Consider the following 15,954-nt stretch of genomic DNA (forward strand, 5'->3'; position numbering starts at 1 on the left):
ACTAGCGCCCTCGCTTAAAACTGCAACAGTTTTCTGTAACTCGCCTAAAAAGTAAATTTTCAATGTTAAAATTCGTGCTGCTCTCTGTCGGTGAGTAGTAAAATTTCAGTGTTCATTGCCGAATTTGAAAATTTGGTCGTTGGCCGATGATGTCACCGCTAATGGTACACGCAGCCATCTTAAATCGCGCGCGTGCGCGTTAGCTGTCAGAAAGTGCAGCATAACCGGGATCTGTCACCGAAAGTGTGTAAAAAAATTGCGTTTGTAGTTGTTTTTGGTGGTTTCATCCAGTGATAGGTTAAAACAATGGCGAAGCCCGAACAGGTCCTACACATCGAACCCCAGAACGAGCTGCGATTTCGAGGTGAGCCCTCTCGCCGATGTATTGACCTATTCCACGATCCGCCAATAACAAATAGTTGCCTCTAGCCCAAGACGGAATCTATTTCAAGATTTTGGCGTGGTTGGGGCCCGACCGCGCCACCCCCGACACGGGGGCCCGCGCGCGCCGCCCCCGAATCGGACGTGACGCGCGATTATTGCATATTTATGACACAGAGTGAACGAAGCTGTCACCACTTCACGGGAGGTTAGCCAGATTCGGGGGTGGAATGCTCGTGCAAACGTGACACTGCTGTGGAATTACAACTGAAGCCTTACATAAGGCTTATCATATATCAATATCCCGCGCCGGGTGGAAGAGCCGATCTTGACACAAATTTCGACGAGATGGCAATATTTTTAGTTCCCTAAATATAAGCTGGTCATGCTTTGAGCATAATGTGGATCAAAATCATAAGAAAGTCCCGTGAAGCGACTAATCTTTGAGAGATTGATTACTCTAGAATGCGCGGATTGTATTACTATATAGACTTGTTAAGTAATGCATATTTACTCAAATCAAGGCGTTTTCGTTTCAGGTTTACACTTGATATACTGTCACATGGACTGTGTTAACACCGTCTATATTACCATAAATTCAATATTTGCCACAATTACTATGCAAAAATATCTCGCCCTGAAAGAAAGGAATTGCTCTAGAAGTATTACAGAACAATACATTTTTTACAGCGTCATCGGAATAGGCGTAAATTAGTGCTAAAAGTTTGCAACCACTCGCTTATTGTCTCAAATGTCTTTCTGATGGCTTTTGTTTGCGAAGTTCTAGCGTCTGTTAAAGATTTGACATCTCACTGAGGCATATAATGAAATTGGCAAAAAATTAGCCTTTGTTCCATCAAATAATCGATAGTTTTTGCTGCTCAATCTTATCTACCTAGAACTGGAATGACCTATAATTACGTTTTGTCCTGTTTCTCATTAAATTTTCGAACAATAAATGCGGCTGTTTTGCATGTAATCGCGACGGTTTTTTATGGAGTGTTTGCTTTTTACGAAGAAAATACCTCAAAGATAATATTAAACTGGGTAACAGACTATCACTGCATTTAAATTAATTTTAATGAGAAGCCTCAAGTGCGATGCTATAAATAGGTTATTAAAAGCAGGATTCGTTACTTGATTACTTTGCGTAGATTTTAATTTTAGATTTTTGCATAAAACATTATCTTGTAGTGAAATTTTTTGTAAAAAAGAATTCTATAGATCCAGTCTATGATCCTTAAAATTGGCCTGATTGTTACAGATAACAAAGCCTATTAAAAGGGCCTTCGATTGCAGAAAAATAACTGATAATCACTTCTTAGACTTAAAATAAAATAAAATTTTTGTCATTAGTTTTAGACGAATTATTGTTTGGCAAAACTATTAATTCTTTTTTTTAAATCAAGAGCATTTTTCTAGGCTCACTACTATAATTCCTCTCTTGTTTTTCTCGTAATAAAGCAACTGAATTTATTTAATTGTTTACTAAACATTCATATTTTTTCTCAAACACTCATCCATCTAGAAATATTTTTTTAATAAAACTACAATGCTTTAAACAATTATACACACTTCTTACTGGTAAAGAAACAAACGTTAAACGATTTTTATTTAAGAAAACAATAAATTACTAACAGAGCGCATATTTATTTGAACCATTTTATTGTTTCCAAAAAATTTTGGCAGTTTAATTAGAATAAATGTAAAATATTTGGAAACACTTTTTTTATGTTCCGAAAGTATTCCGTTGGGAAAAATGTGGTGTGTTTATCTCAGAATTTAAACAAATAATAAAAATTAAAACGGTCGTAAAATTGTTCTTAGCTATTTTAATCACCATACTAAGTAATTTAATAGAGCAGAATCTTGAAGTTGCAAAAATGCCGTCTGTACGGTTATTGTTAAGCCGGTTAACGTGGCCTTAGGTGTGGCAAAAAGTCTCCAGGTGGTATTGCCGAATCAATCGGTTCGTAGTAATTGGAACGGATACGAATTCGGCGATCTTTAGTTCACTAAACAACAATCGATTCCTGTCAAAAAACCGGCGATCGATCGTATCATTTACATCAAATTAGCAGAGGGCAAAGTTTAAATATTTAAAGTTGTGCCAATGTCAGAGAGCGATAATTTAATTCGGATTCGCTCCCACAAATGTAACTGGGAGTAATCCAAATTTAATTGTTGCGTTGAACAAAGGACTGCTAATCCGCTGATTGAAGAGAATAGAATGAGACATAAGAAAGTGTCTTTTATTTCCCACGAATTAATTGCAAGTTCAAGTGGGAGCAACAATACGATTTTATGCCAAATTTAACATTGTTGGTAATTAATTTCATTTGGTTTATTAAATTAGTCGCGAATTAATTTTATTAGAAAAAAAATCGGCGTGAAAGTAAAGCACTCGAGCCTCTATGTAAAACTCGGAATATAAATTTTCTTTGTAAACCGTAAGCAACGGCATTTTCCTGCGTCAGACAGCGAACAATATGGATTTTATTTTAATTCACCTGCTTTGAAATTTCTGGCGTAATTTTCAACACAAATCGACTCGAAATTAAAAGCTTAACAGTGTATTCGCTTGGAATAACTAATTGTTAGTGGAAAACATAATAAATTACGATTTATTTCACCACTATTATTATCCCTAATTGACACTAAACTTATAATTATCTCCAAATGAATTATTTTATTTTTTGTGAAAACAAGCAAATTTTTTATTTTGGGAACAATGATAAATCGTTCTGCGACTCACGCGATGTTTGTCGTCCTTTAAGGAAGAGAAATTTCACAAGTGGCCACTTTGTTACGTAAATATGCCTCATTGTAATACCGAATTTATAATGAATGATAGAAGTATTTAAATAATTTATCTATTGTCAATTGATTCGCTCCATTAATGAAAAAACACTTCACCCTCATTTTGTGTTGAATAATTAACCATCTTTCTTCATTCGTCCTTGATGGAATTACTTGTCATTGGTATTATGAAGTAATAAACTGATATCAGTGAAACAAGAATGAATATCATTGTAGTTACAAAATCATCATTAGATTCTGATGCGATAATAATTAACATCTCCACTAATGCGATATTGAAGGTTAATAAATATTTTCGGTTTTTTGGTTTAGACTTGGCTGGCGAAAGCAACAAGTGTACAACAAGAGGAATGAATTTGATTCTTCTCTCATTTGATCCAATAACAGTGTGGAATGTTAGATTGCTGCCGGTTTATTTCTTTCATCTTACTTGAAAAGGGAAACTCAAGGATTACAATACGTTGGTCTTATGAGAACAAGTGGGACTATTAACGTAGTTTATTTCGTGCATAATGGTTCTCTAGACTTGGCACAAAAAATTGAGCCAATTTTGTCCGATAAGCGAGAGAAGTATTCGACCTGCCTTAACACATGGCGGCGATCTAGGTTATTAACACCAGGTGCTAGGCCATGTGTGCATTATTATGCAAACAACCGCTTGAAATTTCTCGAATAATCGAAAATTATAAAAATAAAATTTCTCTCATAAAAATACGGTGTCTCCTCATTTTATTCAAATTCCGTAACACTAATTTTAAACCAGGAATTGGTCCAAGTGCCAAAACACCTGACCCTACTCGAAGTCGCATTCCTGGGGTCAGCTTCAAACAGTTTTAAAATTACTCAATGGAAAGGAAAGTGATTTACGTGGATCGAATAATCAACAGGTACTTCCGCAAAATAACGATTGGAAGCTAATTTAAACGGTACGAAATAAATTTCGGTGTATAATTCAACTAACTGTAATAATATCTGTCAAGCTACACGAAGCACGCACAGTAGCAAGGAATCGAGATTTTTAAATTAAATCGTTTCACGTGAAATGGAGAAATTTCGTCGATCGGAGAGAAACGTGCCAAAGGATGCGTTTATTTAAATTAATCGTTTTTTCGCGTCAAAGTGGAAGGACTCAAAGGAATCAATGGGATAACAGGAAATTAGGATGCTAATTAAATCAGTGAACTAACTGATTTTGTAAGCATAAAGCTTTGAAGCGGAGCGGTTTGTCTTAAGTTTTGTCCACTTTAAATAAGTCTGGTGCTTTTGGCACTTTTCCCGCTTACTTAATGAATTTTATAATCTGGTTTTGAACTTCCCTCAAATATGTGATTGTATTTTTCGCACATGTGTTAGTTGCTCAAAAATACCGAAGTCCATTAAGTAACCGTTAATTTTCGCCATGACGTCTATTTAGACCTTAAACACCCGCAACTGCGTCGTATTCAGATTATAAACCCGTCCATTAAATAAAACAAACACGCCGGCATTTGAAATTATGAGCAATGTTGTCTATGTATCGTAATCATGCAATTGTATAAAATCTGGCTGTCTTCCAGGGCCCTTCAACGCTCCGGTGACCTCCTACATGAAACTAACGAACCCATCAGACAAAAAAGTCCTGTTCAAAATCAAAACGACAGCGCCAAAAAAGTACTGCGTACGCCCCAACTCGGGTGTCCTAGAGCCCAACACCTCAATAGAGATAGCAAGTAAGTGTTTCGCGCCGGAATCTCATGAATTGATAATGAGAGGGCGTCGTCGATATTTCAGTAAGTCTCCAGCCGTTCCTGTTCGACCCAGCGGAAAAGAACAAACACAAATTTATGGTACAGACGTTATTCGCGCCAGACGGTGACGTGAATCTCGAACAGTTATGGAAAGAAATCGGCCCCGAACAGCTGATGGACTCCAAGTTGAAATGCGTTTTCGAAATGCCAGTCGAACAGAACGAAAGCCAAGAGGAAGCCACTAAAGCTAGTCCGAAAGCTGCCGTCGCGGCGGTACCCAATAACGCAATAGATCCGGAACTGCAGAAGGCGGCCGAGGAGGTGAGGCATAAGATGAAAAATTTCGGAAAAACTCAACAAACTTGTTCATTGGCTGTTGTAAAAGTCTTATCAGTTTTAATCAGACCTGATTAATGTAACAAAACTTTGATGAATCAGCTGTAACGAGAAACCTTAATCATTAACAATGCGTTGAATTTTCACCAAAGAGATAAAAAACTTGAAAAAATATTTTGGAATCACTTATAGTCTAATACGAGTACTGCATTAAAAACGAGTTGGTTAAGTACATTGTTAACACTAATATTTTTTGTTTAAAGTTAAATATTTTGGATATTTGATGTTTCTAGGATTTTGATTTTAACATTTAATTATAGTCAATAATAAACTTTGCCAACACTCTGGAACATCCTGTATAAAGGATGGCTAAGATTTAGTTACAGCTACGGATATCTAAAGGTTAGGATATGAACGACGTGCAAATAAAACGTTCCTATCTTCCATAGTTCCGTTTATGTCGCCAGAGAGCGTAGTTGTTCCATTACCGTCTAAGTTTTCAGAACAATAAATTTAAAAAACTGTCTGTATGTATTTGTGTAGTGGTTATCACATAGTAAACAAAAAGTACACACAGATAGAGCATTAGATTCTTAATAGTAAATCATATATGGTAGCGCTCAGCTCCGTTTGTGTGTGCGTCATCTGACATTTCTGTCACCACGTTTACATAGCAGGGGCATAGCGGTGCCAAACTATCAAATATTTTTTGAGGTTACGAAGTGTTTAAATTATGACTTGTTACAAAAAATACAGATTCACAAAACAAGAACTAATAAACGCAGAATTAAAAACCTAACGAAACGCAAATCACAAAACACAATAAACGAACAGAAAATACTTGCGATTAACACCGATAACACTTTCGACAACCACGCGACGACGTCTATGATTTACTGTCAATGTCAGTTTGACAAATTCGTGACACTTGACGGTGTTGTCGAAGTGCACATGTAAATTAATGTTCAAGGATACCACCCTTAGATAGCCCTTAGCTGTTTAAATTTGCATTATTTTTGATAATTTTTTATAGCTTTGTGTTGGTAATGAAAAAATGAAATTGATGACGCACACGCAAATCGAGCTGACCGCCACTATATAATTCCAAAATATTATCATAAACTACCCATATTTAAAAATGTCGAACTTTTACCAATTTGCACTCTGGCCCATATTTTTCAAAATGCTGTGATTACGGTTAGAGATGCAGGAAAAATGTTAGAAAGAAAGTTGTAGCTAATCAAATTTTCTACAAAAAAGTCCGCGAGACCATATCCCTATCTTCAACCATTTAGGCCCCACGGTCGTTCATAGACGCTCAAGCGATGGATTTGCTTCATTCTGCCGGTGGTTAAGTATTGGAAAGTTAATTTATACCTAAACCGTTGAAGATAGAAATAAGGTGTCGCGGACTTTTTTTTAGAAAATTTAATTCTCTACAACTTTGTTCCTTACACTTTTTTTGTATCTTCAACCGTATTCGCAACCTCTTGAAAAATATGGTACGAAGCGCAATTTTTTTTTCTGTTTTCTTATGAAAATTTTAGTCGGCAGTTTTTCTCAGTCTGTGTTGTTGGCATTTTTTCCGAAGACACTAAACTGCTTTATTTGGAGCAAGTTCGCGATTGCATATTACTTAACGGCCGTAATTAGAAATCTAATCAATTTTAATGGCAGTGTGAAGTGACAAATAGCCCATAACCGTTGGAAGTGTGTGTTTAAGTGTGGTTTTTTCGCTAGGTTCAACAACTTAGGGAAGAAGAAAGTTCGTTGAGGCAGGAGAACCTGCGACTTAAAGAGGAAATTCTTCAATTAAAGCTGGCAGCAGGAGCGCGAGTGACCCAAACCAACCGATACGCACCTCCAGCGCAGCAGCAGAACATCCCAGTAATATACATGGCTGTGGCTGTAATTTTGGGCTTCTTAGGCATCGTATTGGGCAAGTTTGTCCTCTGAGACCCTCCTTAGAGACTTAGCGTGGTGTTACTCAGATTACCATGCCCAAACTCCAATATATTGTATATTTATTACAGTTACTTCATTATTATCTACTGTAAAATAAAATTTCTTGTGCATACTTAACGGGTGTGCTGTTTTGGTTGCATCTTTAGGCCAATCGGTTCGTTGCCAATCTTAACATCGTCAAAAATGGTTTAGTTTAGATGGAGGAGGGTGTGTTGAGGTTGGATGGAAGACTGGTTGGTCGTTTTTTTACAGAGTGTTTATTATAAACGTAGCTAAACGAATTTAAATGTCGGAATTGTTTTATTTGGAACATGGATGTTTTACTTTTTTTTGTCTCAGCAGTCGCAGATTAGAACTATATATACAATATATGGCAAGTTTACTTACTAGCCATCTTTTGGACGTTTCATGCCTTAAGTTTTCATTTCGTATACAGTGACAGTCCAAATGAACTTGTTGCTAAATTTGGAATACATTTTAAGGTGAATGTTGTTTTCATACACGCACTGACTGTACATAACTTTGAACTTTCTCTGTATACTCTAGTGTGTCAAGCAACCTTCCGGCACTGTTGTTTTAAATAAAACTCACCATTGTGTTAGATGTATTTATTTTGTTTTTAATTTAATGTTTTAATATAGAGGAAAGTTGCTTGACTCTTGCATTTTTTTAATTTCTCTTAGTATTTGTGGTAATAGTTGAGTCATTTTGTAATTGTTAGTTAGATCGAGCACTTGCCAAGGTTCATTGAGAGAGTTCACTTTAGAATCACGTAATTCTTGCATTTGGGTTCAGAACATCCTACTTTAGACTAGGTCCACTTCATATTAATGTGGTGCTGTCGTATTTACATTTTTATTCATCCTTCGATTTGATATTACATTAATTTGACATGAAAGAGGTTTTTACATGTGTCTGTGAGTTTTGTTAACTTATAGATTTAGGGCAAATAAACATCTAAAATTAATTGTAGTAAGAACTTGGCTTGGTGCGATTGTTCATATGTATTATATTTTAACACGTTGTACTATTTTATGCTAGCCTGGTAAGTGTAAGTAACTTCAGTGAATAAACTATACTTCATTACCTACTCATACACTTTTTGTAAGCCGTTATCTTACCATACAACTAAATATATTAATTGAACCGATGTAAAACATAGCAAATTATAACTGACATGTTGCATTAACACTCGCCTTTTATTCTCCAAAACGTACGTCACCTAAAACTAATTCAGAATTATTTCATCGCCACTTCTGACTCACTCTTTGTAGGCCAGACTACAACTGCATTGCACAATACAGTTATTCATTTCACGTATTAGTAATAACAATTTTTTATTTGATTTTTTTTTAATTCCTCAAATTAGAGCGGTTACGAAGCTATATTTGCAACGTTTTTGCGATTTAATTGACTGATTTTCAGGGTTTTTTTGCCACGAAACAAAATAAATTCGATTTTATCCATTTCTGTGTGCACTTCATTGGAAGTGCGTCACCAGAATAGTTAATAAAAACATAAAGCAGATATGAAGTTATTTTATTACATAAAAATCAATGTTTGTTTTTAAATAAAATTTATTTGGAGACAAAAGCCACATCTACATGACGATGCAAAAATTATTGCACTGGACGTAGGTGGAAATAAATGCAATTTATACAAAAAAATACGGAATAACAAAATAAATATTCGAATCACATTTTAAGGATTAAACTTGATTAGCCTGGGCATTATTTAAATTCGGATTACTGGCTTGTGGCGCACCCTGTTGGACATTTCCTTGGACTTGTGGCACACCTTGAGGTTGATTCTGTACCGGAATTTGTTGTTGTTGGTTTTGTACCGGAATTTGTTGATTTTGCACCGGAACTTGTTGATTAGCCGCCTGCTGTTGATTTTGCACCGGCACTTGTTGTTGATTAACCGCCTGCGGGTGTTGCTGTTGATTCTGTTGTACCGGAACTTGCGGGTGTTGCTGTTGTTGATTCTGCACCGGAACTTGCGGGTGTTGCTGTTGATAGTTCACTTGTTGTGGGTGTTGTTGATAATTCATTTGTTGATATTGCTGTTGTTGGTAGTGCTGTGGTGGTTGTTGGTACTGCTGTTGCCGTTGTTGTGGATACACCTCATTCGTGTTCAAGTCAGGTAGGTGCCCTTGAAGTTGTTGCGGATGCTGTTGTGACAGTTGCCCCGGATGGAACTGCTGTTGTGGTACTTGTCCTGGATGGTACTGTTGTACCGGCACCCCATTTGGATGAACAGCGACGTTGGGGTGGTACCCTGGAGGTGGGTGCTGGGCGTACCCTTGTGGGGGATACCCGTGTGGGATTTGATTGGCCGCTTGGTGGCGCCTGATGTACTCCTCCAACTCTTCGTCAGTGTATGGTTTCCTCTCATCCAACCCTTGCCATCCGTGGTCTTGTTGGAAGTCGTTTCGTTTCGTTTGTGCTAAAAACTCCTCATAGTCGATGAAACCGTCTCTATTGACGTCAACTTCGCTGAAAACGCTCTCGCGCATTCTCTCCATCTCTTCGGCTCTCTCCCGCATATCGTCCTCAGGTTCCCCAGCAGCGTACATTTTTTGCAGCTCCTTGATGAACAAAGCCTTGACTTCGTCTTGATCCCACAGTCCGTTTCCGTCGATGTCGTGCAGCATGAAGAAGGTTTTGGGGTCGAACTCCTGCTGCATCTGGTCTTGTTCCTTCCAAACCTCCTCGAGCTGGGCTTTATGGCCCGGTTCGTGCAACTTTTCGTGCTTCTTGTGCTTCTCCTCACGTTCCCTAAACTCCCTCTCCAGCTTTTCCCTGTCTTCACCATTCGTATGATTGAGCTTCTCCTGCTTCTCGAACTCCTTCTGCAACTCATACTGCTTGAACTCCTCCCGCCGCTTCTTATCAGCCTCGGCCAAATCAGCGGTCGTTTTAGCGATAAGTTTTTTCAAATCGTCAATTTCGAAAGTGTGGGGGTTCGAGTGGTCCAGATGGTGGTGACTGGGATCCTCCAAGTCGATGTTTTGCTGCAACTGCCGCTTCTTCTCGGTTAACTCCTTCAAGCGGACCAGTTCCACTCTCTTGATTTCGTCCAGACGGCTTCGTACGTGATGCGATACGAACTCTAACTCTTCAGCTATTTTTCCAGATCTAATGTCGGTTTCGTCGGCTTTTTCCAGTTTTTGCCGAAACTGTGGGTCCGATTCGAGGGCGTTTACTACCTCTTGCAAGTACCTGTGGTACTCCATGTAGTCCTCGAGACCGCCAATTTCATCCTCGCCCTTTTCCTTGTCTTTATCTTTGTTCTGGGTCACGGGGGGTGCGAAGCAAACTTGCAACACGGAAATGAGGAAAAATGCGAATGGAATGTAACGGTTCATGTTCTGGAAAAAGAGAGATTATTTTGAAACTATAAGGGAAATCAGAGATAAAAACGAATATTGCAATATTTTTCTGTTCTAATAAATAAGCAAATAACATTTCGTAATTCATGGGAACAAAAAATACACAATAGTAATAATATAATAGCGGACCATAAACGCTAGCGATAGGGTTTTATGGCATTTTTAGCATTGCTACCTGCATAATAGTCTGGTTTTTAATTAAACGGCAACGTCAAGCAGTAAGGTTGAACTGTACTGAATGAAAAAAATATTAGATGATCAAAAATTATGAAAAAATACCGTAATCTTATGATGGTCTCATCAACAACATATCAATTTAAAAAAAAATGATCGTGTCTTTTAAAAATAAAATGAAAAAAAAACTCTAATGTTGACCTTTGTTATTGAAAAACTGTACGGATTTTTAATGAATGTTTGGGGAATAATAGATAACGCATTCGTGTTACTGTATTTATTTAAACATAAACTTTTTTCATAGAAAAAATAAAACTATTATATTTTCCTATTCGTTACAAATACATGGTGTTTGCCACAACTTTACGAGCCCTGCTTCTAATGTAGGCACCCAAATATGCAAATACGAAATAAAATCATTAAGACAAAAAACAATCAAACAATGACATATTAGTTTTCAGGCTTATAACTTGTAATGTTAAATTTTCAATCAAATTTTTGTACCGAAAAGCTCATTTTGCCATAACATTATACAGTCCCTATCAAAAAGAATGACATTCCTATCAGTCAAGTCGGGCTCAATAAACCATCCAGTTAGTCTATAAACAAACCAAATTTACAACACATTCTGAAACTCTATAAATATAATAATGTTAAAATTTTGACAAAACTTAACACTATCATCAGGCTGCTACCGATTTTCTCAAAATGTTAACTTGACAATTTTCATTTAATAAAAGAAGGACTTTACGCATTTTAGTAAATCAGCAGTCAAAACTTGAATTGTCCATGATTTTTAAATAAGGGTTTTCCATTTAGCTTCCATGACAACTTTTTGACAATTTTTGAACACTGACTGACACTAGTAAAAATATTGTCAAAAACGATGTTAGAGTATTATTTATTCAGGCATTCTTGCTGTCGCCATAAACATAAAAATAGGACTTGATTATAAAAGGTCAAATTACATTAACGATAAGAGGATCAGGGTATTTAGGAAAAGTGCCCACCCATTTTTGACATATTTTAAAAACACTGTTACTTCTGTAAAAAACTGCTAACTAATTTAATAAACAAGACCCAAAAAACATTACACCACGTCCAACTTTTTATTTAAAAACTTACATCTATCTAATGTGAAAACTTCCAGAAAGATATTACGACATAACCTAAACGTGTTAACGCAAAAACACTTAGAAACCTTTTCTTTTTACACTTCCGAGCACGAACTTTGCCACTAAATCTGGAAAAATACTTTCACTGACGTGTCTTTCGAGAAATGTTGAAGACTGGCTTTGCTGCCTCTCAAATAAACAATACTTTTGACATTTGACAGCACGTACGTTTATGAGAGAGAGGGCTATATACGTTCTCATTCATGCAGACAAAGATAGCAATGAAATTAATCCCCCATCAGATGCCCCAGTTTTGCAAGAGCAGCAACTCTCAATGACAACTTCATGGTAATAAAAATCTTTATTCAGCAACAAACTCAAGGTAATACAACTTAAAGCATATTATCACATCATTTTTTTCCTAACTTATTGTTGGTGTGTCTTCTGGGGGCCCACCGCAGCGCCGTACTGTCAACACACAATCGCGGCCTTTTGTACTGACTTGATCTGATATGTTCTTCTACCAGTTTGGGTGTGACACAAATCACGTGCTGACCTTTCCAATATTTGACCATATTCATGCTTTGCAAGGTTGAAATTATATCAGTCTGGGTAATACTAGTCATTTGGCTAAAAAAGACAATCACACGGTGTCAACCCAAAATTAACACAAACCTCAAATCTTTGATCGACAAAGTGCCCCGAAAGTCCCTCAAAATCTCCAACAAAACCCAACTCCAGTAACTCCTATAACTCAATTTTCCCAAATCACTAAGGGGCTGTTCGGGGCTGCCCACGGTGCCCTCAAGCCGCGACAACTCGTAACTGAAGGCTATCAAAAGCTTGCCGTAGCCTTGCCTCTGATAAGGGGGCAATGTGAGGATACACGCGACGTTATTTCCGTCTGGAGATTCTTTCTCTTTGGAGAAGTAACCAACAATGTGTGCCCCTTGCTTGTCAACTTCGCATAAAATGTAAAAGAGGAAAGGTTCAACGTCAAAGTACAGTGTTTTGTGGTCTAGAAACAGCTTCGCCAGGAGGCAAAGATTCTGGCAATAAATCTAAAAAAAAATAATTACTATAATTATTTTTTCTCATAAGTTATTACTTTGTGGTCTTTTCCGTCAACTTCATAAACCGAAAGTGTTCCTTTTCTGTAAATTTCTTTACCAACCGGTTGTCTCCATGTACATTCGCTCTGAAATAAAGGCGTAAGATTGGGCAATTTTGTGACATGACGTACCATATGATATCTGTAACTTTTTTCTAATCTCATGTATTTGAGGCAATATTCACATATCCATAATTTGCTCTGTCGGCCATATTCCTCAGGATATGGGCTAAAATACCATGTGTCGATCTCAAACCGCCCAATTTGTATCTTATCAATATATTTAACTTTGGTTATTTGTTCATGTTCCTTCTCTAAAGCTGCAGTAGTTGGGTCCATTTCCGCGTATCTATAAACCGATTCATGTTAAAAAAATTGTTTGTGGGGCAAAATGCGGAGTTACGTCTTCTGGATGTGGTTTATTTCATCGTGCCTTCTCTTCTGATTCCTGGTGATTTTCCGGTCCGAACTGTCAGTCAATAAATCAGAAACCACTGGCCGCTCCTTCCACACCTTGTCAGTGGGCATTTTCTGTCCACTCTCCGTTAAATTAAACCTGGAATTCATAATCCTAGCCCTTGGCACCTAAAACCCAAACTGAGCAATTGAACCCAACTTTCCTCCCCATTACCCATTCGTCCAGCCGCCGATTCTGCCCCTCATAATGCACGTAATACTCGTACTCACTGTCACCATATCTCGTCTGGATTATCTCGGCAGGATCTGAAAAAAATGCAAAAACAACCACCATAGTAACGACGTAAACACAACAGTTAGGTTATGTCATGTCACTTACACCACGAATCGTCCGATCTTTGCACCAAATAATGCACCCCGATGTCCAGAGGCTGTTCTTCCATACTTTCGTTGTCTTCATCGTGTGATTGCGACGGTTTGTTCTCACTTTCTGATTTTTTACGCATTGTTTCGGAAGGCGTCTCCGGTGGCTTGTTGCTATCAGCCATCTTGAAATTTTGGCGGCGCGGAAGGACGCATGCTTGAGAAATTCGAAGAGGGATTTTTGAATTGGAGGAGGAAGTTGGCCGCAGTTTTGGACTTGATTTTTTTTTTGACTGCGTTGGTGGGTTTAAAACGGCGGAGATGTGTTGCAGAAGGCAATTAATGCTCATTTCCTTTAGATTTTTTTATTAAAACATTGTACAACGCATTATCTACTCTTTATACCGAAACTCGGTCTAAGAATTTGGCAAAAAAGTGTTGATATTTAACAATTTTAGCGTGAAACAATAAACAGTGTGTCTAATTTTGAGACAAATGCCAGGTGGTTCAAAATCCAAAGTATCACTTTTAGATACGGGGGATTTCGGTATTTATTTACAAATTCTTCATTAACTTTATTAGAAAGCTATAAAGAATCTGAAAACTATTTTGGCGATCATGATTCTTAATTATTGTAAACAAATCTTTTTTCTTTTCAATAGTCAATAAATAGTCTACCAAAATTAATCTGCATTCCTGAACATCCAATTAGTTATTAATCATAAAACAAGCGATGAGCAACCAATTTAATAAATACTGACGTTATACAACTGTTGAATATTTTTTAATGAGTATTTTTTTAGTTTCTGGTAGTTTAGAAAGTGGAAATCGATAAGTAATTGATTAATAATATTACTTTTTTATCTTTATAACTTTAGATGTCCAGTCCGTTATCGCAAACATAAAATGCTGTTTTTATTTCTTACGTTGTTAAACAAAACCTATAATTTTTAGTTTCCGCTGACTAATTTTAATATTGTTAAAGTCTTCAAGAATAAAAAATTGTCTGAATAATTTTTAGAGCTATTTTCACACACAAGATTTTTTTGTTCCGTCCGTCATTAAAGTCAATTAATCAGAAGTCGTTGCACATTGCCTTATTCTTCGGTTTTGTGATTTCAAAAGTTTCAATAGGTTCCACGTTTTACTTTAAAAATTGTTGTTTAGAATAAATGAACAGAATTTTAACAGGAATGTTAACAATAAAAATGTATTATATTTCCTTCTCCTGCTCGTATTTCAATTTTTTTAAATGTGGCTCTATTGTAGATTGCAAACAATTTGACTGGTACTAAGTTTCTATAAAGAAAAATTCATTTCTACTGATACTGTTCGTAAAAACTGAAAATAAAATTTAAAAATTTGTGCAAAATGTCCCGGCAGTTTATGCACAAATGTGTATAGGTGCTGCAATCAAAGAGCTATTCATTAACATTATTAATAATTTTGCACTAAAAATATGAATTACATTAAACGAAATATTAGTTAATCTGTAATTAATAATTAATTTACCTCATTTATTAAGCGTTCTGATTGAGAAACTCTTTCATACCATTTAGAATAAAATAGGAGAACGCATGCAAAACATTTTTGATTTTTTTGCCCTCATTATTTTATTCATCATTATTAGAATATTAGATAAATAGGTACGCATGTATTTAACGTAATATGACTAATTTCTGACAAATACCTGTTTTAAACTCCGTTCCAATGTTAAGACGGCTTGTCTTTATTTAATAAAAAACCGGCTTTAAAGTGTCTGTCTTTTGCTTTTTTTGCTTTTTTGTTTTGAAGTTTGAATTTTATTTTTCTCAACATTACTTTTATAGGTGGCAATTAAAACTCATTTGACTTGAGAATATTTTTATTGGAACATCTTAATATAGGAAACTGTGCAATCAATAAATTCAAGGAAATATTTATATTAGCTAAGTCACTCTTTAAATCGCTAAATAGAGATTATTTTTGCGCGTGTACAGCGAGATATTATATGGAATTTTGCTAAAAAAATTCAACTAGGGCTAGGTATTCATTTGAAATATTATAATCTTGAAATCAAAATGCAAGTATATCATGGATTTTAAATCCTAAAGAACATAAGACTCGTTATTATAAGTAAAATGAGTTTTTTTAAATAGTTAACACATTTTT

At 36.3% G+C, this 15,954-nt stretch overlaps 3 protein-coding genes across 3 annotated transcripts; 1 reads left to right on the top strand and 2 right to left on the bottom strand.

Moving 5' to 3' along the window:
• Positions 1 to 165: 165 nt before the first annotated feature.
• Vap33 (VAMP-associated protein 33kDa) lies at positions 166 to 8,418 on the top strand. The gene is made up of 4 exons (XM_961405.4): positions 166 to 364; positions 4,758 to 4,910; positions 4,972 to 5,249; positions 7,005 to 8,418. The coding sequence occupies exons 1-4, from the start codon at positions 307 to 309 to the stop codon at positions 7,218 to 7,220; spliced, it is 705 nt and encodes a 234-aa protein (XP_966498.1). The 5' UTR covers positions 166 to 306; the 3' UTR covers positions 7,221 to 8,418.
• A 334-nt stretch (positions 8,419 to 8,752) lies between these two features.
• On the bottom strand, positions 8,753 to 12,139 carry NUCB1 (Nucleobindin 1). The gene is made up of 2 exons (XM_963418.5): positions 11,923 to 12,139; positions 8,753 to 10,602 (listed from the first exon to the last, which is right to left on the bottom strand). The coding sequence occupies exon 2, from the start codon at positions 10,597 to 10,599 to the stop codon at positions 8,938 to 8,940; it is 1,662 nt and encodes a 553-aa protein (XP_968511.2). The 5' UTR covers positions 10,600 to 10,602; positions 11,923 to 12,139; the 3' UTR covers positions 8,753 to 8,937.
• Positions 12,140 to 12,258: 119 nt separating this feature from the next.
• mof (males absent on the first) lies at positions 12,259 to 14,017 on the bottom strand. Its single transcript, XM_963338.4, has 7 exons — positions 13,820 to 14,017; positions 13,655 to 13,746; positions 13,427 to 13,608; positions 13,156 to 13,372; positions 13,021 to 13,110; positions 12,588 to 12,973; positions 12,259 to 12,542 (listed from the first exon to the last, which is right to left on the bottom strand). Exons 1-7 carry the CDS (start codon positions 13,986 to 13,988, stop codon positions 12,323 to 12,325), a joined length of 1,356 nt encoding a protein of 451 aa, XP_968431.1. The 5' UTR covers positions 13,989 to 14,017; the 3' UTR covers positions 12,259 to 12,322.
• Between the last annotated feature and the right edge of the window lie 1,937 nt (positions 14,018 to 15,954).

Source organism: Tribolium castaneum, chromosome 1 (genome assembly GCF_031307605.1).
Source record: "Tribolium castaneum strain GA2 chromosome 1, icTriCast1.1, whole genome shotgun sequence".
In the NCBI taxonomy this organism is placed as follows: Eukaryota; Metazoa; Arthropoda; class Insecta; order Coleoptera; family Tenebrionidae; genus Tribolium; species Tribolium castaneum.

Bases quoted from the DNA above. Each gene is read 5' to 3' on its own strand.
- mof (XM_963338.4), bottom strand. From the start codon at position 13,988: ATGGCTGATAGCAACAAGCCACCGGAGACGCCTTCCGAAACAATGCGT. The intron at 12,974-13,020 runs GTAATAACTTAT...ATTTTTTTTTAG, and splicing joins TTGACGGAAAAGACCACAAA to ATTTATTGCCAGAATCTTTG. The intron at 12,543-12,587 runs GTTTGTGTTAAT...TGTCTTTTTTAG, and splicing joins TTGTCGATCAAAGATTTGAG to CCAAATGACTAGTATTACCC.
- NUCB1 (XM_963418.5), bottom strand. From the start codon at position 10,599: ATGAACCGTTACATTCCATTCGCATTTTTCCTCATTTCCGTGTTGCAA.
- Vap33 (XM_961405.4), top strand. From the start codon at position 307: ATGGCGAAGCCCGAACAGGTCCTACACATCGAACCCCAGAACGAGCTG. The intron at 4,911-4,971 runs GTAAGTGTTTCG...TCGATATTTCAG, and splicing joins CACCTCAATAGAGATAGCAA to TAAGTCTCCAGCCGTTCCTG. The intron at 5,250-7,004 runs GTGAGGCATAAG...TTTTTTCGCTAG, and splicing joins TGCAGAAGGCGGCCGAGGAG to GTTCAACAACTTAGGGAAGA.